The sequence below is a fragment of the Tachyglossus aculeatus genome, chromosome 18 (genome assembly GCF_015852505.1).
Source record: "Tachyglossus aculeatus isolate mTacAcu1 chromosome 18, mTacAcu1.pri, whole genome shotgun sequence".
Classification (NCBI taxonomy): domain Eukaryota; kingdom Metazoa; phylum Chordata; class Mammalia; order Monotremata; family Tachyglossidae; genus Tachyglossus; species Tachyglossus aculeatus.
In genome coordinates this window covers 8,144,015-8,167,819 of record NC_052083.1, presented here as the reverse complement: position 1 = coordinate 8,167,819, position 23,805 = coordinate 8,144,015, and the positions used below count along the sequence as shown (strand labels likewise).

Sequence of the window (23,805 nt, the reverse complement as noted above, 5' to 3'; positions counted from 1 at the left end):
AAGGGAGGCCTAACTCCCTGCCCCGCTTTCTGCTGTTCCAGGCCTGAATGTCTCCAGACACTGCTCCCCCCAAGCCTCCTTGCTCCCGGCAGGGAAGAATACCCTGGAAGGTGGCTGGCTATCTGCCCGGAGCTGGCTCAGTTCTGACCCAGTTCTGCCAGCTCCAAAGGATTAGATGTGCTCTTGCCACTGTGTCATCAGTCTGGAATTTGGAAACATTAAACTCCAAGGACCCGGGGAGGGCCTGGTGGGTGTTGGAGGAGAGTCACAAGGGCTCCAGTGCCTGGGAGGAGTTTGGGGAATTCCTTTTTGCCTTAAATCCTATCCAGGAGAGAGACACATTTTGCCAATCCCCAGGAGTCAGCCCAGTCTCTCCCAGTCTCTGAGAGCCACAGCAACAACAACAAAAACAACAACAACAATAATAATAGTATTTGGTAAAAGCTTAGTATGTGCCAAGTGCCAGAGTAGATACAGGATAATCAGATTGGACATGGTCCCTAACCAGGAGAGAGACGCGTTTTACCAATCCCCAGGAGTCAGCCCAGTCTCTCCCAATCTCTGAGAGCCACAGCAACAACAACAAAAACAACAACAACAATAATCATAGTATTTGGTAAAAGCTTAGTATGTGCCAAGTGCCGGAGTAGATACAGGATAATCAGATTGGACACGGTCCCTATCCCACAAGGGGCTCACAGTCTAAGAAGAAGGGAAAGCTGGTATTTAATCCCTATTTTATTCATTCAATTGTATTGAGCACTTACTGTATGCAGAGCACTGTACTAGGCACTTGGGAGAGTACAATACAACAATACAACAATTTTACAGATGAAGAAACTGAGACACAGAGAAGTTAAGAACTTTCCCCAAGTCAGACTAGAAGGTCCAGGATTGGAATCCAGGGCTTCCAATAGGTCATGCTGCTTTTCAGAGGGAAGTAATAATAATAATAATGATGGTATTTGTTAAGTGCTTACTATGTGCAAAGTACTGTTCTAAGCACTGGGGAGGTTTCAAGGTGATCAGGTTGTCCCACGTCGGGCTCATAGTTTTAATCCCCATTTTACAGATGAGTACTGAAGCGGGAGAAGATAGGATCTCTGACTTCTAAGGGGAGAAGCTAAAAAAAAGTATAAAAGATCCACCGGGACACTAGTGTCTGAGTCACTCGTGTATAAATGAGAAAGCTTTGATTTCCACAAGGCTGGCTGGGTGGGGTTAACCCACAAACTTCCTGGAGGATTTGGTTTTGAGTCCCCAGGTGGGGCGGCCCGCCCTGGGAGCCAGAGTTAATTCCTCCTATCCAAGAGCGAGAGGGCCCCGTAGAGAGCGGAGAGGGAGGCTAATGCATCTGGCTTCCAGAGAAATGAAGAGTTGGGCCCGGGCAGCTCCAAACCGTACTGCTCCAGCAGGGCGAGGGTGAAGGATTGCTCCTCATCCTCAGGGCCCAGCGTCAGGAAGAAGTGTCCCCCCTGGCTCATGGGGAAGGTCTGCTCCAGAATGCTCTTCACCTGGGACGGAGGGGCAGAAGCAAGGACAGATCGGACAAGTGCTTCACCGAGCTGTGAGAGGGGTGGCCGTGACCCAATCCAGGGGTGGTGGCCGTGACCCACTCCAGGGGTGGTGGCCGTGCCCGCCAGGGAGGTCAAGGACGGGGTCGTATTCGATCTCTTCAACCCCAGCCCCACTCGGTGTGGTAGCCCCCGAGTCGTAGGTGACCCCACTGTAAGAGTAAGCAGGCCATCATCCCTCACCCGGGCCATTGCTTGGCCACTTTCCTCTAAGGTGGTCTTGGAAGGGGGGCTTAGCTTGGGAGCGGAGGCAGCTGATGGAACTGGATTGGAGAATGAAAACAAGACTAAACGGGATCAAAGCTAACCCCTCCTTTAAAGTGAGCTCAACCAAATGCCCAAGCAAATAGATCCCCTGATCCTACCTCACAACAGCAAATAATAATAATAATAATGCTTGTTAAGTGCTTACTCTGTGCCAACCACTGTTCTAAGTGCTCGGGCAGATACAAGTAAGTCAGGCTGGGGCTCACGCTCTTATACCCTTATATACCCTTGTAGAGAAGCAGCGTGGCTCAGTGGAAAGAGCCCGGGCTTTGGAGTCAGAGGTCATGGGTTCAAATCCCGGCTCCGCCAATTATCAGCTGTGTGACTTTGGGCAAGTCGCTTAACTTCTCTGTGCCTCAGTTCCCTCATCTGTAAAAGGGGGATTAAGACTGTGAGGCCCCCGGGGGACAACCTGATCACCCGGTGACCTTCCCAGCACTTAGAACAGTGCTTTGCACATAGTAAGTGCTTAATAAGTAAGCGCTTAGTTAGCCCACTCCCCCTTCTACACTGTGAGCCCGCTGTTGGGTAGGGACCGTCTCTATATGTTGCCAACTTGTACTTCCCAAGCGCTTAGTACAGTGCTCTGCACACAGTAAGCGCTCAAGAAATATGATTGAATGAATGAATAAATGAATAAATGCCATCATCATTATTATTATTATACTCATACCCTCGTGTATAGCTCTTATACGCACTCACGTTCTTCAGCACTCAGAACAGTGCTTGGCACATAGTATAATAATAATAATACTAATGATGGCGTTTATTAAGCACTTACTATGTGCAAAGCACTGTTCTAAGTGTTGGGGAGGTTACAAGGTGATCATGTCGTCCCACAGAGGGCTCACAGTCTTAATCCCCATTTTCCAGATGAGGGAACTGAGGCCCAGAGAAGTGAAGTGACTTGCCCAAAGTCACACAGCTGGCAGTTGGCGGAGCCGGGATTTGAACCCACGATCTCTGACTCCAGAGCCCGGGCTCTTTCCACTGATCCACGCTGCTTTAGTAAGCACTTAATAAATGCCATCATTATTATCATACCAGTTTTATAGATGAGGTAACTGAGGGACAGGGAAGCGAAGTGACATGCCCACACAGAAAACAGCAGACATGTGAGGGAGCAGGATTAGAACCCAGGTCCTTCTGATTCCCAGGGCCATGCGCTAGCCACTAAACCATGCTGCTTCCGCACAGCACATCCTCCTGTATTGGTGGTATGGGCCCGAGTGCCACCTGAACTGCTAGAACCCAGGGCTAGCCCCTCCGGTGGAGAAGCCCTGGGTTGGAATAGCCCTGCCCACTCTCCCTCAACAAGGTAGGGAGTTGGGAAAGACCGCTTGGCTAGGAAACACGACCATCTCCCTCCAAATCTGCCCCTCCGCCACCCTCCTCGTCCCCATCCCGTGTTGGCTTACCAGCTTGAGCTGCTGGGGCAGCAGCCCCTTTTCCAGGATCAACTTGAGCAGCTGCTGTTGGGTATCACTCAGGACTGAGGAAAGAACGTGGCATCGGGGGGCCCTCTCAAACTGGCCGCAGTTTGAGAGCCCCATCTCTTTCTCCCGTAAGCCCCAGCGGGGCCAGGATTTGAAGGGCTGAGAGCTGCTGGGAATGCAAGCAGCCTGGAGAAACCCCACCTGGGATCCTAACGAAGCAAGGGAATTGGGGGTCCCCACACCCCTGAGACCCACCAAAGAAGCACCCCTGGCTCGGGTTGAGAGGCAGTTCTGGAATAGCCAGGAGGCTCAAATTTTTGTCTTGTTTCTGTCCCTTTTCCTCCCTGGGCCTCAGTTTTCCCAACTGGACAATGCGGGGATCATTCCTGGCAGATGGTGTGAGAGCCACAGAAATCAGAGCGGGCAATGGGTCTCAAAGGAGATCCACTGGGCTGTGAGTTCCTTGAGGGCAGGATTAGTGTCTGTCAATTCTACTGTGCTCTCCTGAGTGCTTAGTTCAGTGCTCTGCACTCAGTAAGAGTTTAATAACTATCAGTCATTCAGAGCACTGTAGTAAGCACTCGGAAAAGTACAATACAACAGAGTTGGTAGACATGGCCTCTGCCCACCGGGAGCTTAAAGTCTAGAGGGGGAGACAGACATTAAAATAAATTATGGATATGTACATATCCATATTGAAAAAAGCAACTCTAGGGTCAGGGATGGCTTTGGAATCGCCTCAGATTCTGCTCCTTGGCCTCTTCCCCAGGTTTGCTCCTCCTTCCCCTACGCCTTACCCAGCAGTGCTCCCAGAAGGTAGAGGACAGTGCCAGTCAGCTCGGGCATAACCTGGCCCGAGTTTTCCTCCAAGGTGGTGAGAAAGATATTTCCGGGACCTTCCAACCTCTGCGTCCCCTTGCCATCCATTGCGTCTTCCAGCTGGAGGGGGAAGGGAGTGGTTAATCCCCAACCCTGTTAACCCATGGCTTCCCACGAAGCCCCAGGAGTATCTGGGTTTGAGGATCCTGAGATTGGCTCGGTCTTGACAAAGCCTTTGGGAACCCTGGGCCGGGGTCTCCTCCTCCTCCTTCCCTGCCACAACCGAAACAGCCAGAGGAGACTGGAAAACCCAGGGGGGGAAACACGTTGGCTCTTGTTCCCGTCACCCCGGATACAACCCCAGGGGTCCCCTCCTAGGTGCTAAGAGCTATGGGGCTCCCCCAAGCCCACCCCAGGGCTCACTCACCACATCCTCTACTTTCTGCATCTCCTCTCTGTGCCCCAGGAGGTCCTGGACAGCCTGCAATATTGTCTCCTTCAACTGCCGATCCAGGTATTTCAGATGTTGTTTTTCTTCATTCACCTCCCGCTGCAGGTCCTCAAAACCTCTGGCATCCTTAGCAATGGCCATATCTATCCCCAAAAGACAGAAAAAGAGCCAGGATGCCCTCCTCCTAAACATCCGCTTCCCTGTCTGGGCTTCCCTAGAGCCTGCCCTCTTAGACACTTGCTTCCCCCGAGATTAGCCTCTCCCCATCGCAGCTCTCCTTCCTTCCCTTGGCTATTTTACCCATCCCGGGGACCCCACCCAGGCTGGGAGCAGTTGCTAAGGAAAGCCCCTGGCCTCCTGCTCTTCCAACCTCCCCACCCAAGGGCAGGGTCAGTGATGAGGGCAAGAATGGGGTTAAACAGGGGTCAGGCAGCTCACTCTCTCCTCAACTGTGCAGTCTTCTTGCCCCACCCCATCTCAATCCGCTCACCAACTGGGCCGCACACATCCCGCTACCACCTCTAACCTCACCATCTCAGAAATCCCACCCTCCGACTACAAGCCGGTAACCTGCTTTCTTCCCCACACCCTCTTTGACGCGAATCTGTTCATTCATTCATTCAATAGTATTTTTTGAGCGCTTACTGTGTGCAGAGCACTGTACTGAGCGCTTGGGAAGTACAAGTCGGTGACATATAGAGACGGTCCCTACCCAACAACAGGCTCACAGTCTAGAAGGGGGAGACAGACAACAAAACAAAACATGTGGACAGGTGTCCCTGCCAACAGAGGCTTCCAATCTCCAGGTCCCCAAGCCAACATGTGCTCCCCCTCTAGACTGTGAGCTCGTTGTGGGCAGGGAATGTGTCTGTTTGTTGTTATATTGTGTTCTTCCAAGGGCTTAGTATAGTGCTTTGCACACAGTAAGCGCTCAGTAAATACGATTGAATGAATGAATGAATGAATGAATGAACATGCCCCACCTGGACTTCACCCCCAACCTCCTCTCTCTAGATGCGCAAATTTACATCTTCAACTCCACCCTCTCCACCAAACTCAACAACCTCAGTGCTTCATCTGACACCCGAAGCTGTGTGACTTTGGGCAAGTCACTAACTTCTCTGTGCCTCAGAAACCTCATCTGTAAAATGGGGATTATGACTGTGAGCCCCCTGTGGGACAACCTGATCCCCTTGTAACCTCCCCAGTGCTTAGAACAGTGCTTTGCACATAGTAAGTGCTTAATAATGCTATTATTATTATTATTATTATTATTGTTATTATTATTATTATTATTCATCTCTCCGTTAGTATGCACTACAACCTCCAGCCCCGGATCACTCTCCCTCCACTCCCCCATTCACGCCTAGGTACCAAGGGCGGAAGTCCAGGCATCAAGCTGACTTTGGCCACTTCAAATTCAACCCTGTTTGCTTTGATTCTGCCCTGTCTTCAGCTCAACCACCCGACTTCTCCTCCTTGACACTACTTCCCCCTCCTTGACTCATGCCCATTACTCCCACCAATGTATTCTAGTCCTTTGACTCCCTCCTGAAACTCCCAGTGGCCCCACCTCCCCTCTGTCTCCTGTCCCCGACGACCCTACTAGCTACTTGGTTGATGAAATCAAAACCATCATGTGCGAGCCCCACAAAATCTGCCCCTCACCTCCCATATCTATTCTCTGATCCTTCTCAGCCATCTCTCAAGGGAGCTCCCTCTTGCTTCAGAATCTACCACTCCTCCTTGGGTTTTCATCTCCATCCCTTCTCACCTTCTAAAAACCAATGTGTCTACTCTCCTTCCTCCTTGACTGTCATCTTCAGCCTTTTCCTCTCTGATAGCTCCTTTCTCTCTCTCCATTCAAACACGCCTTGTCATAAAAACCTCTCTGGTTCTCACACCCCCATCCAGCTATTACCTCATTTTCCTCTTTTCTTTACCATCCAAACCCTTCAAAAGGGTCATAATCAGGTCATAATCAGACGTAGCATGGCCTAGTGGAAAGCTCACTGGCCGAGGACCTGGGTTCTAATCTTTGCTCTACCACTTGCTTGCTGTGTGTTCTGGGGTGAGCCACTTAAACTCTCTGTGCCTCAGTTCCTTCACCTTGCAAAATGGAGACTCAATCCTGTTCTCTTTTCTACTTGGACTGTGAGCCCTTTGAGGAACCTGATTATCTTGTAGCTACCCCAGCGCTTTATACAGTGCTTAGCATGTAGTAAGAGCTTAACATATACCACAATCGTTATTACTACTATTATTCTTTTTTCAATCTATACTCATTCCCTTAGGGAGCTCACGGCTTCAACTACCATCCCTTTGCGGATGACTCTTTAGCCCTAAACTCTCCTCCACTATTCAATCCTGCATCTCCTTTTGCCTATAAAGGACATCGTTATACGGATGCCCCTCCAGCACCTCAGATACGATGGAGATTCCAAACTATACTCCTCATCTTCCTTCCCAGATGCCCCCTCCAGGCCCACCTCTAGGGAAGCTCAGGGGCAGGTTGGTCCCATTTCCCTTTCCGCCTTGGCAAGAGGGAAGGAAATCACCTACCTTTGACGAAGGGGTCTCCTTTCTCCAAAACTGCAACAGAACAAAGTTGGGATGTCAGGGCAGGGCCAGCTGGATCTCTGCTCTTCGGCCTTCCTGCCTTGCCCGACCCCAGGGAACCCCTCGCTGCTCCCCACGGGCTGAGGAATGGGGGTGCAGAGTGGGGCAGCAACAGTGCTGAGTTTCCACCCCCGGGGTCTTGGTCCCTGGGACAAGATGGTGGACAGGGTAGGCCAGAGAGGTGGGCAGGCAGCGGAGGGGTTAGATTTGGGGACGGTGCCGGGAGAGGGAAAAAAGAATGTCTCCTTATCCCAGGAGAGGATTTGCAGCCCCTGGCTTCCTGTCAGGAGCCACTGAGGCAGCGGGGGGAGGGTTGGACATTTAATCCCACCATCCCTACCTCCCATCTTCCTTCCTCTCTGCCCTCTCCCGCTACAGACCAGGACAGAGTTTGGAAGGGGAATCCACGGAGACCTTGGGACCCTGGGGGAGGTCCCAGAGGGGCAGGCGTCTGGTCCTCTGGAGAAATGACACGTCTCAAGCAGAGCTGAACTAGGGTCAGGGACTTGGGAGGGGTTAGCAGGGGTCTAGGGATGGTGGCAGAGGGCACCCAAACTGGGTGTGTCACCCACCTTCTGACGGGAATGTTTTCTCCTTCGTGGGCGTGTGCAGGATTTCTGAGGAGGGAAAGGTAGTTTGGAGAGGGGCAGAAGCCAGAGGAGAAAAAAAAGTTGCTCTCCAACTCTCTTTTGCCCCTCCTTGGCCTCCCATCCCCTTCACCCCCATCCCTCCATGGCCCCAATTTTCGGCCTCCACTTACTCCAGTTGTCCCGGAAAATCAAGTGTCCCAACCGGAAGGCCAGGATGCAGCCTTTCCCGATGTTCACAACTTCCTCATGGTTGCACAAGGCCTAGTGGGAGAAGCAGGAGCTGGGACTGCGGAGGCCTCCAGTGGGAGGAGGTTGATGGAGGGGCAGAGGCTGGAGGGGTAGGGGGAGGTTGCTTGGGGGAAGGAGTAGAGGCTGTGGGGTTGGGGAAAGGACAGAGGCTGAGCAGAGGCAAAGGTCAAATCATTCATTCATTCATTCAATCGTATTTATTGAGAGCTTACTATGTGTAGAGCACCGTACTAGGCACTTGGGAAAGTACAGTATAACAATAAACAGTGACATTGCGGCTCAGTGGAAAGAGTACGGGCTTTGGAGTCAGAGGCCATGAGTTCAAACCCCGTCTCTGCCACTTATCAGCTGGGTGACTTTGGGCAAGTCACTTCACTTCTCTGCGCCTCAGTTACCTCATCTGTAAAAGGGGGATTAAGACTGTGAACCCTCCCGTGGGACAACCTGGTCGCCTTGTAACCTCCCCAGTGCTTAGAACAGTGCTTTACACATAGTAAGTGCTTAATAAATGCCATCATCATTATTATTATTCCCTGCCCTCCACGAGCTTGCAGTCTAGAGGAATGCGGAGAGGACAGTGATGGGGGATCTGGGAGGAAGGACAGAAGCAGTAAGATCATTATGGGCAGGGAAAGTGTCTGCTAATTCTGCTGTACTGTACTTTCTCAGGTGCTTACTAGAGTGCTCTGCACATAGTAAGTGCTCAATAAGTACCATCAGTTGATTGATTGAGATGACAGATGAAGGCTTGGAAGATCGCAGGAAGGTCTAGAGGAGGAAGAGCAGAGCCCAGAGGGGTGAAAGTGCTGAAGTGATGACATCAGCAGTGGGGGGCTACCGTCCAAGACTGAGCCCCCTCCTTCCTCTCCCCCTACTACCCCTCCCCATCCCCCCGCCTTACCTCCTTCCCTTCCCCACAGCACCTGTATATATGTACATATGTTTGTACATATTTATTACTCTATTTATTTTACTTGTACGTATTTATTCTATTTATTTTATTTGGTTTATATGTTTCGTTTTGTTGTCCGTCTCCCCCTTCTAGACTGTGAGCCCGCTGTTGGGTAGGGACTGTCTCTAGATGTTGCCAACTTGGACTTCCCAAGCACTTAGTACAGTGCTCTGCACACAGTAAGCGCTCAATAAATACGATTGAATGAATGAATTGAATGTGCCGGCCAGGGGGTGGGTGCCAGGGGTTGTCTGGTGTACGTCCCCTGACCGCCCCGTTTTCCCCCACCCGCTCCTAGTGGGGCCTTGGACCTTCATGTGGATGGAAAGGAGCTTCAAAAAGCAGCTGCCCTCAGCCTTGCTCTCGCTGCTCAAACGGGCTTCCTCTAAGGTCTCCACAACTTCCGTCACCACGTACAGGTTTTCGCCCAGGCTGCGCAACTCCTTCAGCTCCTCGGGCTCGTTTTTCTTCAGTTTCCTGCAGGGGACGGTCAGACAGGGCTGCTGAAGAGACTCACTCTCTGGATCCCCTTCCCCACAGGTTCAATACTCCCTGCCCAAGACCACCAGGCTCAGGGGGCTAGCGGTGCCACTGAGATGCTCGTCAGGGGAGTGCGTTCGATTCTGCACTAACCGCCGGTAAGGGCCAGTTCAGGGCCCTCCTGGGTCCCGGAGCCACAAACTGGACTCCTGGGAGCGTCAAGGGGGTCCCCTGATTTCTGTCCCCGCCACTTCTTCCTCAGGCCTCACCTCTCATCCTGCATCCTCTTCAAGTCTTCAGAAGAGATTAAGACAATCTGTACCTCCAGGGAGTATTTCTGGACTCTCTTGATTTCCCCCGACACTTTCACTGAAAGCAATGAGTCCGGCAGGTCCACCTCTGCTCTGAACCTGCCGTCCACTATGTCCTGGAGGCTGAATTTGTCCTCCCTTTTCAACTCTGGAATAAGAGGAGAGAACATTTGGGCCTAAGACTGCCAAGGCAGACAAAACAGGATCCCCTCCCTTTTCCCCCAATAGTCTCTGTGTTTCTCCGGCACCTCCAGTCTCAGGAGGCATTCCCAGGCCTGAGGGACTCAGTAGCTGCAGGGCGGGAGGAAACTGTGTTTGTATCTGACCTAGGTCTAAGTGGGGTTACAAGTGACCCTATGTGTTTAGGGACTTGATTGGGTATGACGTGATTTCCTTTGGTTAGTGTGGAATGGTGTATGGATGTCTTGGGAATGTCATGGGGGATATATGTAAGGGAGAAGGGCTAAGATTGGGCAGCACGGAGTGACGTAATTCTGTGTGTGGGTGGCATGTGACTGCGGCTGGATAATGTGACTGAGGAGGCGACATTTGGTTGTGAATAGCAGGGAGCTGTGTGTGGCTAGTGGGTTTCTGCGTGTGTTTAGGATATGACTGAGCAGGTGGTGTGTTACCTGCTGTCAGTGTGATTGCCTGTGAATAGTGTATGAAGCAGCGTGGCTCAGTGGGAAGAGCCCAGGCTTTGGAGTCAGCGGTCATGGGTTCAAATCCCGGCTCTGCCAATTGTTAGCTGTGTGACTTTGGGCCAGTCACTTCACTTCTCTGGGTCTCAGTTCCCTCATCTGTAAAATGGGGATTGACTGTGAGCCCACCGTGGGACAACCTGATCACCTTGTAACCTCCCCAGTGCTTAGAACAGTGCTTTGCACATAGTAAGCACTTAATGAATGCCATTATTATTATTATTATCCAGTTGGCATGGGATTTTGGGAATTGGCATGGAGCTGAATGTGGGTGGTAATGAGACTGTCAGCCAAAGGCAGAGGGATGATGTAAAATGTGGATTTAGAGTGTGAGCCCCATGTGAGACAGGGACTGTGTCCAACCTGGTTGCTTGTCTCTACCCCAGCACTTAGTTTGGTGCCTAACAAATACCCTAAAACAAAGTACAATAGAAGTTGGTAGACACAATCCTTGCCCTCAAGGTGTTTTACAGACTAGTGGCGGAGACCTCTTAGAATAATTCTTGATGTCCAAGCAGCCCCCCTCTGTGATTAACCCAGCGCTTAGAACAGTGCTTGACAAGCGCTTAACAAATGCCATTATTATTATTATGTGTCGTAGCTTGTGGTGGCACAGGAAGCTAGGTGGATGAGTCGAAAAGACATTGGGAGTCAGAGGATCTGGGGTCTCTCCCCAACTCTGCCAGCTCCCTGTTGTGTCACCTTGGGCAAGTCACCTAACTTCTCTGTGCCTCAGTTACCTCATTTACAAAATGGAGATTAAGTCTGTGAAGTCCCGTGTTAGTCTGTGAAGTCCCGTGTGGGACGGGACTACGTCCAACCTGATTAGCTTGCATCTATCCCAGCATTTAGTGTAGCGCCTGTAAGCACTGAACAAATACTATTTACAAAAAAAGTCTGCTCTCCTTTTACTTGGCCATGAGCCCGAAGTGGGATAGGGACAACTGTGTGCGACCTGATAAATCTGTATCTACCCCAGCAACTAGAACGGTGCTTGACACATAGTAAGTGCTTAACAAATGCCATAATCATCAGGTGATTGTATGTTTATGGAGCCAAGCCCCAGAGGCACATTAAGCCTTACACTGGCGTGCAAGTTTCTTGTTCTCGTGACCCCAACTCTCCTGGGCTTCTGTGCAATCCACCCTGGCTCTCCATGCCCCTTCCTCCCAAACAGGCAGTACCTGGCGCTGGGAGATCCGAATCCAGCACGTCTAAGAGGGAGAGGTTGGTCGGGCGGAAGCGGGGTCCAAAGAATAGGGTGCCCTTCCTCTTCCTCCGCACCAGGCACAACGGACGGAAGCGTTTAGAGTTGTTCATGCTGAGCAGAGGCAGCAGTTCTCCTTCTGCATTTATCTTCTTGGCCACTTTTTTGGTGAGCTGAGCAAACATCCGGGCTGGGGAGAGAGAATCAAGCAGGTCAGGCAGCTGGCAGAACTGGGGCACAGAAGGGGCAACAAGGGGGTCTTGGCCGCTTGGTTACTTGGATGAACAAAAGCAGGGTCCTTTCTGGACAGGGTCTATTCGGGAAGCTGTGTAGAGACACACTTCCTACCTGATAAATGAAACAGACTCTATCCTAATTCTCCTTGATCTTTCAACTGTATTTGACACCCTGGGTCACTTTCTTCTCCTGAAAAAAATAATAATAATGATGATGGCATTTATTAAGCGCTTACTAGGTGCATAGCACTGTTCTAAGAGCTGGGGCGGTTACAAAGTGATCAGGTTGTCCCACGGGGGGCTCACGGTCTTAATCCCCATTTTACAGAGGAGGTAACTGAGGCCCTGAGAAGTTAAGTGACTTGCCTAAAGTCACACAGTTGACAAGTGGCGGAGCCGGGATTTGAACCCATGACCTCTGACTCCGAAGCCCGGGCTCTTTCCACTGAGCCACGCTGGAAATGCTATCTAGCCTTGATTTCTCTGACACAGTCTTCCCTAGGTTCTCCTCCTACCTCTCAGGACAATCCCACTCCATCTCTTTCTCTGCCTCACACGCTAAACTGTGGGTAGCCCTCAGAGCTCTGCTCTGGACCTCCTTCTCTTCTCTTCTCACTTTACACTCCTGGCCTAGTGGCTACAGCACAGGCCTGGGAATCAGAAGGTCATGGGTTCTAATCCCGGCTCTGCCACTTGTCTGCTGTGTGACCTTGGGCAAGTCACTTCACTTCTCTGGGCCTCAGTTACCTCATCTTTAAAATGAGGATTGAGACCATGACCCACAGGTGGGGCAGGGACTGTGTCCAACCCGATTTACTTGTATCCACCCCAGCGCTTAGTGCCTGGCACTTAACAAATACCACAATTATTGACTATTATTATTATTACTCCTCTGGGGAATTTGTCTGTTCCTATGGATATGGCGGCACCTCAAGCTCAATGTGACCCAAACTGAACTCTTCATCTTCCCTCCTAAATCCTCTTCTTCACCAACTATCTCATCACAGTTGACATCATCACCATTCTCCCCATCTTTGAGGTCTGCTATCTAGATATTGTCCTTGATCCTCCCTCCTTTCAACCTCTGCATTCGGTCTGTGGCCAGATCCTGTCATTTCTTCCGCCACAGGATTTCCACAATCCACCCCTCTCCCTCCAAACTTCCACAGCACTAATCCTCCCATCGAGGCAGGATGATGGTGAGGCCATCGTTAACTTTTACAATTTTGGGGCTGTTTGCTATGTCCAGACGGTGAGATGCATGAAATTAACTCCTACGTCATTTATTTTTGCCTTTCTCTTTTTATGGGCATTCTGTCTTTTGTTTCACGTTTCTCCCATACTCGCTCCCAGCCCTCCGCCCCACCTCCCCGACACCTCCCACATCATTTTTCGATTCTGAGCCTGTGAAGGGCCACGGACGTTGTTTATTTTTTGCCTGTGTATATTTTCCCATGCTTAGTACAGTGCTTGGCACAGAGTAAGTACTTAATGAATACTAATCTAGGCACTTGTCACATCTCAGTTTGGCAACTGCATCAGCCCCCTCAAGAGCCTTCCTGCCTCCAATCTCTCCCCCTTCCAATCCATTCTTCACTCTGCCATTTGGATCAGTTTCCTAAAAGCTTGTTCTGCACATGTGTCTCCACTGCTCAAAAACTTCAAACAGCTTCCTCCACCTATTTATCCACTCGCTTCTCCCACTACAACCCAGGTCAGGTTCTTTGATCCTCTCAAACTGACCTAATAACTGTACTTCTCCCCTTTTAACGCTGATCTTCTGCTCTCGCCCCCTCCTCCAGCTGGAACTTCCTCCTTTTTCAAATTTGCCAAGCCGTGATTCTATTGCCAAATCCTTTCTAAAATCACATCTCCACCAGGCGACCTTCCCTAATTAATTCCTCATCCCCCCCTACTTATCTCCCTCCCCTGTCACCACGTCCATACTTAAGTACCCTCAAACTCCCCTGGCATTTTTGTACATGTCTTATATACCTTGCTACTCAGGCACTAGTGCTGTCTTCCTTCTCCCAAGTGCTTAGTACAGTGCTCTGCACCCAATCAATCAATGGTATTCATTGATAGCTTACTGTGTGTAGAACACTGTACTAAGCTTGTCAGAAAGCACAGCACAACAGAGTTTGTAGACGTCATCTCTTCCCACAAGGAGCTTTACAATCTACAGGGCCTTCCAGTCTGTTTTCAGGAGCTACAGTCTACAGACCAAAAAGTCCTTTTTAAAGACCTTTGATTGATTGGCTGATTGACTGACCAGGCTTGGCCTGGGGAATGGCAGGGTGATAGACGCCCAGCTGGAATACTGGAGAGAACTGTGAGTGAAATCAGTGAAGCACTGATTTCACAGGAACTTCCCTGTAGGGCTCTTCCATTCCCCGGACTACCCGCCTCCTCACTCCTGGAAGGGCAGGGGAAATGGCTGTTTACTACTGTTCTTTCCCTGATTGCCAATTTCCCACGCTTGCTGGCTGTCTACTCTCCCCACCGACCCCAGCAGCAGCTTACCAGAGAGATGGGGCCCTTTCGGCCTAGCAGGGCGTCAGGACTGGGCTGCCAACCTTCTAGGGGTGAGAGAAGGCTTTGACTGAGTTTTCTGCTGCAAAGAGAAGATTTCTCTGAAAAGGGGGAAAAAAAAGGAAACGAAAGTGAAACTATGCTTCTCTGCCACGTGCTTTCAAGCCGTTTCCTTAGGAAAAGTTCCCGTCTGGCCACCGGGAGGAACTTCTTTGGGTCTGTTCGTGACTTGGTTTCTGTCTTTGTTTGCGGGTGGATCCGGGGGTTGAATGGGAGGTGAAAGCTCACGAGTGGCGGCTCTCCAAATCCAAAACATTTTTCCCATCTGGACAAGGGCCAGGCTTCTCCAGGTAGTGACCCTCGAACAGAACTAGCTCTTGCTCTCTTTCTGGGAAAATTAACACCCGCCTTCCACAGACAGCCACCACTTTGTCCATGCCCCCGGGTTCGCAGCGAAGCAGTGGGACGTAGTGCCTTCCTGCGGAATTTGTCCCCTGACCCCCGAACCTAAACACTTCTCCGTGAGGACCGGTGACCCTTCCCTTGCTTCATAGTAATCAAATTCCCCGTTTGATTCCCTGTTCACATACCTGCCGCTTCCAACTCAGGTGGGGAGGGGAGCCCTGTGCTTTCAAATTTTCAATCACAGCCGACCCCCTGAAAAGTGTGTCCTGAGGAGGCCGCCTCACTAGCTTAACCTCTGAAGCCGGAGACTCTGTTAGGTGTGGGGATGAACAGAGGGGCCCTGGGCACAATTTGGGACTTTCTTTCAGGTCCTAAGGGAAGACAGAGAAGCAGCATTGCCTCGTGGAAAAAGCACGGGCCTGGGAGCTTGAAGGATCTGGTTTCTAATCCCATCCGTGCCACCTTGGGCAAGACGCTTAACTTCTCAGTGCCTCAGTTCTCTGGTTCTCCCTCCTACTTAGACTGTGAGCCCCATGTGGGACAGGGACTGTGTCTGATCTGACTGGTACGTATCTACCCCAGTGCTTAGCAGAGTGCTCAGCACATAGGAAGTGTGTTGTGGTCACCTTTTCCTTTTGATCTCACCCTCACCGGGGTTAATCTGGTTACTAAGTGGGGCAATTTGTCCTTAGTTGTAGCTGGCCCGGGACACTGGGGGATTTAAAAAATGATGATGGTATTTGTTAAGCGCTTACTATGTGCGAAGCACTGTTCTATTCATTCATTCGTTCATTCATTCATTCAATCGTATTTATTGAGCGCGTACTGTATGCAGAGCACTGTACTAAGCACTTGGGAAGTATAAGTTGGCAACATATAGAGATGGTCCCTACCCAACAGCGGGCTCACAGTCTAGAAGGGGGAGACAGACAACAAAACAAAACATATTAACAAAATAAAATAAGTAGAATAAATATGTACAAGTATAAATAAATAAGTAGAGTAATAAATATGTACAAACATATATACATATATACAGGTGCAGTGGGGAGGGGAAGGAGGTAAGGCGGGGGGATGGGGAGGGGGAGGAGGGGGAGAGGAAAGAAGGGGCTCAGTCTGGGAAGGCCTCCTGGAGGAGGTGAACTCTCAGTAGGGCTTTGAAGGGAGATCATTGATGAGGTAGATAATAATAATAATAATGATGGCATTTGTTAAGCGCTTACTATGTGCAAAGCACTGTTCTAAGAGCTGGGGGGATACAGGGTGATCAGGTTGTCCCACGTGGGGCTCACAGTCTTAATCCTTTTTCTACAGATGAGGTAACTGAGGCACAGAGAAGTTAAATGACTTGCCCAAAGTTGCACAGCTGACAATTGGTGGAGGCAGGATTTGAACCCATGACCTCTGACTCCTAAGCCCGTGCTCTTTCCATTGAGCCATGCTGCTTCTTGGTAGATTCATTCATTTATTCAATCATATTTATTGAGCGCTTACTGTGTGCAGAGCACTGTACTAAGCGCTTGGGAAGTACAAGTTGGCAACATATAGATGTACCAAGACCTTCTGTAGCCACTGCTATGCCTAGGTTGGCCCAGTGCCTCGCTCCTCTCTTGGCCTCGGCAATTCCCGTCACAGCCCCAAGAGAACTTGATAGGGAGGATTTTTTTTTTTTTAATTGGTGTTTGATTGCTTCACTTTCTTTGCTTGGGCTGAAACCTCAGGCCAACTGTGGCATAAGGAGCCACAGAAACGGAGCTGAATGATGAAGTTTCACAATCAAGATCAACTCTTTCCTTCCATGAGCAAACCCCTTTGATTGCAAACCTCGGAGACTTTCTTTTGCACAATCCTTGGAGTCACATTTACCAGAAGGAAGGAAGTGAGACTGGTGCCAGACGTTACTGGCCGCTGCGGCTAGAGTTAGTCATCAGTCAACAGTGGAACAAACATCATTCATTCACACGATCCTATTAATTGAGCGCTTACTGTGTGCAGAGCACTGAACTAAGCGCTTGGGAAGTACAAGTCGGCAACATATGGAGACGATCCCTACCCAACAGTGGGCTCACAGTCTAGAAGGGGGAGATAGACAACAAAACAAAACATGTAGACGGGTGTCAAAACTGTCAGAATAAATAGAATTGTTGCTACATCAATCAATCAATCAATCAATCGTATTTATTGAGCGCTTACTGTGTGCAGAGCACTGTACTAAGTGCTTGGGAAGTACAAGTTGGCAACATATAGAGACAGTCCCTACCCAACAGTGGGCTCACAGTCTAATGATGTGCTACATGCACATCATTAACAAAATATAGTACATATGTACAAGTAAAATAAATAGAGTAATAAATCTGTACAAATATATCCAAGTGCTGTGGGGAGGGGAAGGAGCTAGGGCTGGGGGGGATGGGAAGAAGGAGAGGAAAAAGGGGGCTCAGTCTGGGAAGGCCTCCTGGAAGAGGTGAGCTCTCAGTAGGGCTTTGAAGGGAGGAAAAGAGCTAGCTTGGTGGATGTGCGGAGGGAGGGCATTCCAGGCTAGGGGAAGGACGTGGGCTGGGGGTCGGCGGTGGGACAGGCGAGAACGAGGCACAGTGAGGAGGTTAGCCTCCTCAATAAATACCACTGAATGATTGATTAATCGATTTGCTGTTATTCACAGCAGACAGGTGGCTAAACTGGGACTAGAACTCTACTATTACTCTATTTATTATTACTCTATTTATTTATTATTACTCTATTATTACTGTGTTCATTTATTATTACTCTATTTATTTATTTATTTTACTTGTACATATCTATTCTATTTATTTTATTTTGTTAATACGTTTTGTTTTCTTCTCTGTCTCCCCCTTCTATACTGTGAGCCCGCTGTTGGGTAGGGACTGTCTCTCTATGTTGCCAACTTGTACTTCCCAAGCGCTTAGTCCAGTGCGCTAAACACAGTAAGCGCTCAATAAATACGATTGATTGATTGATTGATAGAACCCAGGTCTCCTGACTCCGGGGTTCAAGATCTTTCCACCAGGCCGAGCCGCTTCGGTCTGCTGCGCATAGTACGGTGAAGTCATATGCAGCCTTTTAAACCTAGAGCTTGTCCCAGGGGTGACCGCTTCATTTTTCCCACTTGCTTCAGAGTCATTGTGCTCTAGTCCCAGGTCCCTGTGAACACAGACACCATTTTTAAGTCGGAATTTGGCAGCAGGACCCGAGGTGGAGGGAGGCTTGGTGCTACCGGGTATAAAAGCGTCTGGTCCCATATCTCTCCCAGGCACGGGGCAGACCCGCTGAAACCTGGACTGTCTGGTCTACAGTTGAATGAATGATACTGGGGGGTTGGAAGGGGGAGAAATTCAGGACGAGTGAAAGGAGAAAGGTCCCTGGGCTGGGGAACCTCTTCATAACTGAAACCAGTAACCATCGTGTTAGCTAACCTTCTCGGGATGTCCCTGCATCTCATAGTAATGGTATGGTAGTGGTTTAAGCTGCTATAACAGGGCTAAGCTTGGCTCTGGGATACTGGGGCAGAGAAGCAGCGTGGCTCGGTGGAAAGAGCCCGGGCTTTGGAGTCAGAGGTCATGGGTTCAAATCCCAGCTCTGCCAACTGTCAGCTGCGTGTGACTTTGGGTAAGTCACTTCACTTCTCTGGGCCTCAGTTCCCTCATCTGGAATGGGGATTAAGACTGTGAGCCCCCCGTGGGACAACCTGATCACCTTGTAACCTCCCCAGCGCTTGAAACAGTGCTTTGCACATAGTAAGCGCTTAATAAATGTCATTGTTATTATTATTATTATTATTATTATTGGGACAACCTGATCACCTTGCAACTTCCCAAGCACTTAGAACAGTGCTTTGCACATAGTAAGTGCTTAATAAATGCCACTATTATTATTATTATTATCATTATCATCATCAATTATTATTATTACTGCCCTTCAGAGGGCTGGTTGGAAAAGTAGGCAAGGCCAGCAAAGGTGGTAGGGTGGGGTGCTGGCTTTCTCATTTAAATGTTGCCAAGGGGCTCACCCCCATTCCACCACCCTTTGCTTCAAGTTTGGGTAAACTCGCCTCGCAAAGCCACCGGGGGAAGGAATGCGTTTTCACTTCCAACCCCAGAAAGAAGTATCGACTCAGGAAAGGGAAGTTGCGGGGGGACCCCTTGGTGCCCAAGGGGCCGAGCTGGCACAGGAAACAGGTTGCCCTGCTCCCAGCTGGGTTCCGCCCACCCTCGCTGACCCCCTGAAAACCAGTGACACTCAGCAAAGAGCCTCAGATTCTCTGAAGAGGTGGTCGAAAACTCTAGTTACACAGGTCTGCTAATGAATATCTCAATCGGAAATGAGAGTGAAAAGAATGAAAGAAAGGAGATTCAAGTCAAGGCTTTAAACCACCAGATAAGATTTACTCCTGAAAACTCCACAGTAGATCATCGACGCCAACTTGGACCTACCTTCCCTTCAGCTTAATTAGGAAATGGGTACTTCTTAGCCACGCGGAGCCAGCTCTGCAGAACAAGAGAGAGCACCTCCTCACTCCACCGGCCCCAGGGGAGAAAATACATCTTTCTCCACCCTTGCCAAGATAATTCAGGGGGCTTGGCTCCGTCCAGGACCACCCCTTACTGTGGGCGAAAGAGTCATGAGTCAGCCCCTTGGCTTCCAGGGAAATTCAGTTCCTCCTACTCTTCTCTGCAAGTCCTCTCCTATCCTTGGACACCTTTGAATGTTTTGAAAACCCAAGGGCACTCCCCAGTGACTGACAGCAGAGTCTCACGATGAAGGGCGAGAACTCACCTGCCTCCACCTCTGCCACCGTTGCCGTTGCTTCCTCCGCTGCCTCTGCCCTCGAGGACAGGGGCAGAGGGACCAGTTTTCCTGACCGAAAGCAGCCCGTTATCTTTCCCTCTGGAAGCCACGCTCCCTTTGCCCCTTTAAGCTCCAGAAAATCTGACCATTTCAGACAACACATCCTCTTCATTTGGAGATCTGGACTACGGTGATCAGGTGTATCGATTTGGGGCGGGACGGACGCACTTTTGAGGTTCTCTTCGGTCACCCAAAAGGCCTAAAATGGAACCCATGAAGGATCCTGCTTTGGATCAGGGTGGTGGGAGAGAAACCCCTGGCCACGGTGATGGTGGTAATGGTGGTAATAATAATAATAATGGTGGTATTTATTAAGCACTTACTATGTGCAAAGCACTGTTCTAAGCGCTGGGGAGGTTACAAGGTGATCAGGTTGTCCCACGGGGGGCTCACAGTCTTAATCCCCATTTTACGGATGAGGGAACTGAGGCACAGAGAAGTGAGGTGACTTGCCCAAAGTCACACAGCTGACAGTTGGCGGAGCCGGGATTTGAACCCACGACCTCTGACTCCAAAGCCCGGGCTCTTTCCACTGAGCCACACTGTAGTAGCGGCGGCTGTTGCTTCTTTGGAAGACCAGTCGCGGTATCCCGCTTCTCCTCCAGCAGTGGCAACTACAAGCTTGTCTGTAGATGCCGCGTCTTCCCACACTTGATCTGGTTTTTCCCGTTTGGGAGTTTTCTGTCACAGGTGGGAAAACGTCATTTGGCTGTTCTGGAAATTCCCAACCCTTCCTGGAAGGGCCAGTTCTAGCGTGGCTCAGTGGCAGGGGCATCGCCATTGCCCTCTAAGGGCCAGTGCTGCCCATTCCCACTGCCCACACTCCCTGCCAGTTGAAGTCACTGGGAGGGATGAGTGGAATCATTATTGCTACTGCAATAATGTGTCCAACCCGATCTGCCTGTAATAATAATAATGATGATGGCATTTATTAAGCGCTTACTATGTGCCAAGCACTGTCCTAAGTGCTGGGGAGGTTACAAGGTGATCAGGTTGTCCCACGGGGGACTCACAGTCTTCACCCCCATTTTCCAGATGAGGTAACTGCGGCACAGAGAAGTGACGTGACTTGCCCAAAGTCACATAGCTGACAATTCATTCATTCATTCAATCGTATTTCTTGAGTGCTTACTGTGTGCAGAGCACTGTACTAAGCACTTGGAAAGTACAATTTGGCAACATTTGGCGGAGCCGGGATTTGAACCCATGACCTCTGGCTCCAAAGCCCGTGCTCTTTCCACTGAGCCATGCCGCTTCTCCTGTATGCACCGCAGTGCTTAGCACAGTGCCTGGAATGTAGTAAGCACTTTACAGATACCATAATAATTACTATGATTACTTCTGCCCAAGTCAGTAAGGTTCCCTGTTGCCTCTGTGGCCCATTAGAAGAAGCAGCATGGCTCAATGGAAATAGCCCGGGCTTTGGAGTCAGAGGTCACGGGTTCAAATTCCGGCTCCGCTACTTGTCAGCTGAGTGACTTTGAGCAAGTCACTTCACTTCTCTGGACCTCAGTTACCTCATCTGTAAAATGGGGATGAAGACTGTGAGCCCCCCGGGGGACAACCTGATCACTTTGTAACCTCCCCAGTGCTTAGAACAGTGTTTTGCACATAGCAAGCACTTAATAAATGCCTTGATCATCATTATTATTATTATTATTGTTAAGAGGGTTTGGGCTGCAATAGATCTGATCCTAACCCGGGGCCCCTATAAGATTTGATCTTGCATCTCGTGACTCTCGGCCCCATGCTAGTTTCACCAGAACTGGCCCTGTCCTACGCCATCCTCTTTGCACAGGTTAATTCATTCATTCATTCATTCAATCGTATTTATTGAGTGCTTACTGTGTGCAAAGCACTGTACTAAGCACTTGGGAAGTCCAAGTTGGCAACATATAGAGACGGTCCCTACCCAACAGCGGGCTCACAGTCTAGAAGGGGGAGACAGGCAAATCAGATCAGACACAGTTCCTGTCCAAAATGGTGTTCATGTTCTATAAGGGGGAGAACAGGCCTTTAATCCCCATTTTACAGATGAGGAATCTGAGGCTCAGAGCGGTTAAGTGATCCACCCAAAGTTTTGCATGGCGGGCAAGTGGCAAAGCGGCGATTAAAATTCGCATCTCTTGACTCCTAGGGACTGTGTCCAACCTGATTTGCTTGTATCCACCCAGCTCTTCGTACAGTGCCTGGCGCGTAGTAAGCCCTTAACCAATGCCATAATAATAACAAATAAAAATAATATTAATCATCCTCCTCATCAGAGGGCATTGTCATGAAGTAAAGTGAAGTTGTCAATGCGGTAAGGTCGTTAGCCCCAGCTCTCCAAAATGTAAGACTCTGAGATGCCCAGGGTGTCACACAGTGTGTTAAGATGATGACATATGTCCGCTATTTTTGAGGAAATCCATCCAGATACGGCCCAAATCCTGATTCTTTATCCGAGGTCTCCTGACCTTCCCAATTGCTCAGGAGCCGGTATGTCTGGCACCAAGTCAATCAATCAATCAATCAATTGTATTTATTGAGCGCTTACTGTGCGCAAAGCACTGGACTAAGCGCTTGGGAAGTACAAGTTGGCAACATACAGAGACAGTCCCTACCCAACAGTGGGCTCACAGTCTAAAAGGGGGAGACAGAGAACAAAACCAAGCATACTAACAAAATAAAATAAATAGAATAGATATGTACAAGTAAAATAAATAAATAAATAGAGTAATAAATGTGTACAAACATATATACATACGTCTAGGTCTGTGTGGTTCAGGAATGGCAGCGGGCATTGGGGTGGAGGGAGGCTGGGTGTGGAAAAATAAAATAAGGGATATAAAATCTTCTAATATCAAATCTAGGCAGGGGGCAGAGAAGCTGAAAATGAGAATTGTCCATCATAAAACCAGACGGATGGGCCAATCTTACATTATGGAAGGCTGCCTTCACCAAGTGATGGGTTGACGGGATGAGCAGGGAGTGGTGGGGAAGCTCCTTGTGGGCAGGGAATGTGTCTGTTTATTGTTAGAGTAATAATAATATAATAATAATGGTATTTGTTAAGTGCTTCCTATGCGCTTTCTAAGTGCTGGTGGGTGGGGATTACAAGGTAATCAGGGTGTCCCAAGTGGGGATCACAGTCTTCATCCCCATTTTACAGATGAGGGAACTGAGGCCCAGAGAAGTTAAATGACTTGCCCAAAGTCACACAGCTGACAAGTGGAAGACGCGGTATTAGAACCCATGACTGCTGCCTCCCAAACTGGGCTCTTTCCACTAAGTCACGCTGCTTCTAGAAGTCAGAAGTTACTATGCTCTGCACACAGTCAGTGCTCAATAAGTACCTCATTCATTCAATTGTATTTATTGAGCGTTTACTGTGCAGAGCACTGTACTAAGCACTTGGAAAGTACAGTGCGGCAACAGATAGAGACAATCCGAGCCCAACAATGGTCTCACAGTCTAGAAGGGGGAAGACGGTCTATAAAACATTGAATCAATTCGATTGTATAGAATGAAATGCTCTCCTAGGCGCGTAGTAGGGCGCTCAATAAATATGAATGAATGAATAAATACTCTTGAATGGATGAATGAATAAATGAATACGATTGAGTGAATAAATGAATGAATACGATCGAATGAATAATAAATATGCTTGAATGGATGAATGAATAAATGAATACGATTGAGTGAATGAATGAATATGATTGAATGGATGAATATGATTGTTTTAATGAATGAATGAAAACGCTTGAATGAATGAATGAATAAATGAGTACGATTGAGTGAATAAATGAATACGATTGAGTGAATGAATACGATTGATTGTTGAATGAATGAAAACGCTTGAATGAATGAAAAAATTCGCTTGAATGACTGAATGAATAGATGACTACGATTGAATGAATTAATAACAAATACGCTTGAATGGATGAATGAATCAATGAAAACGATTGAGTGAATGAATGAATACAATTGACTGAATGAATACGATTGAATGAATGAACATGATTGATTGAATGAATGAATGAATACGATTGATTGGTTGATTGAATGACTGGATATGATTGAATGAATGAATACGATTGATTGATTGAATAAATGAATGAATACGATTGA

At 49.0% G+C, this 23,805-nt stretch overlaps 1 protein-coding gene across 1 annotated transcript; it reads right to left on the bottom strand.

The window, feature by feature from the left end:
- Positions 1-988: 988 nt before the first annotated feature.
- On the bottom strand, positions 989-19,350 carry GSDMD (gasdermin D). The gene is made up of 12 exons (XM_038760369.1): positions 19,281-19,350; positions 14,416-14,525; positions 11,634-11,846; positions 9,707-9,896; positions 9,269-9,434; positions 7,927-8,017; positions 7,739-7,783; positions 7,110-7,139; positions 4,524-4,690; positions 4,075-4,216; positions 3,260-3,333; positions 989-1,514 (listed from the first exon to the last, which is right to left on the bottom strand). The coding sequence occupies exons 3-12, from the start codon at positions 11,839-11,841 to the stop codon at positions 1,293-1,295; spliced, it is 1,335 nt and encodes a 444-aa protein (XP_038616297.1). The 5' UTR covers positions 11,842-11,846; positions 14,416-14,525; positions 19,281-19,350; the 3' UTR covers positions 989-1,292.
- Positions 19,351-23,805: the final 4,455 nt, after the last annotated feature.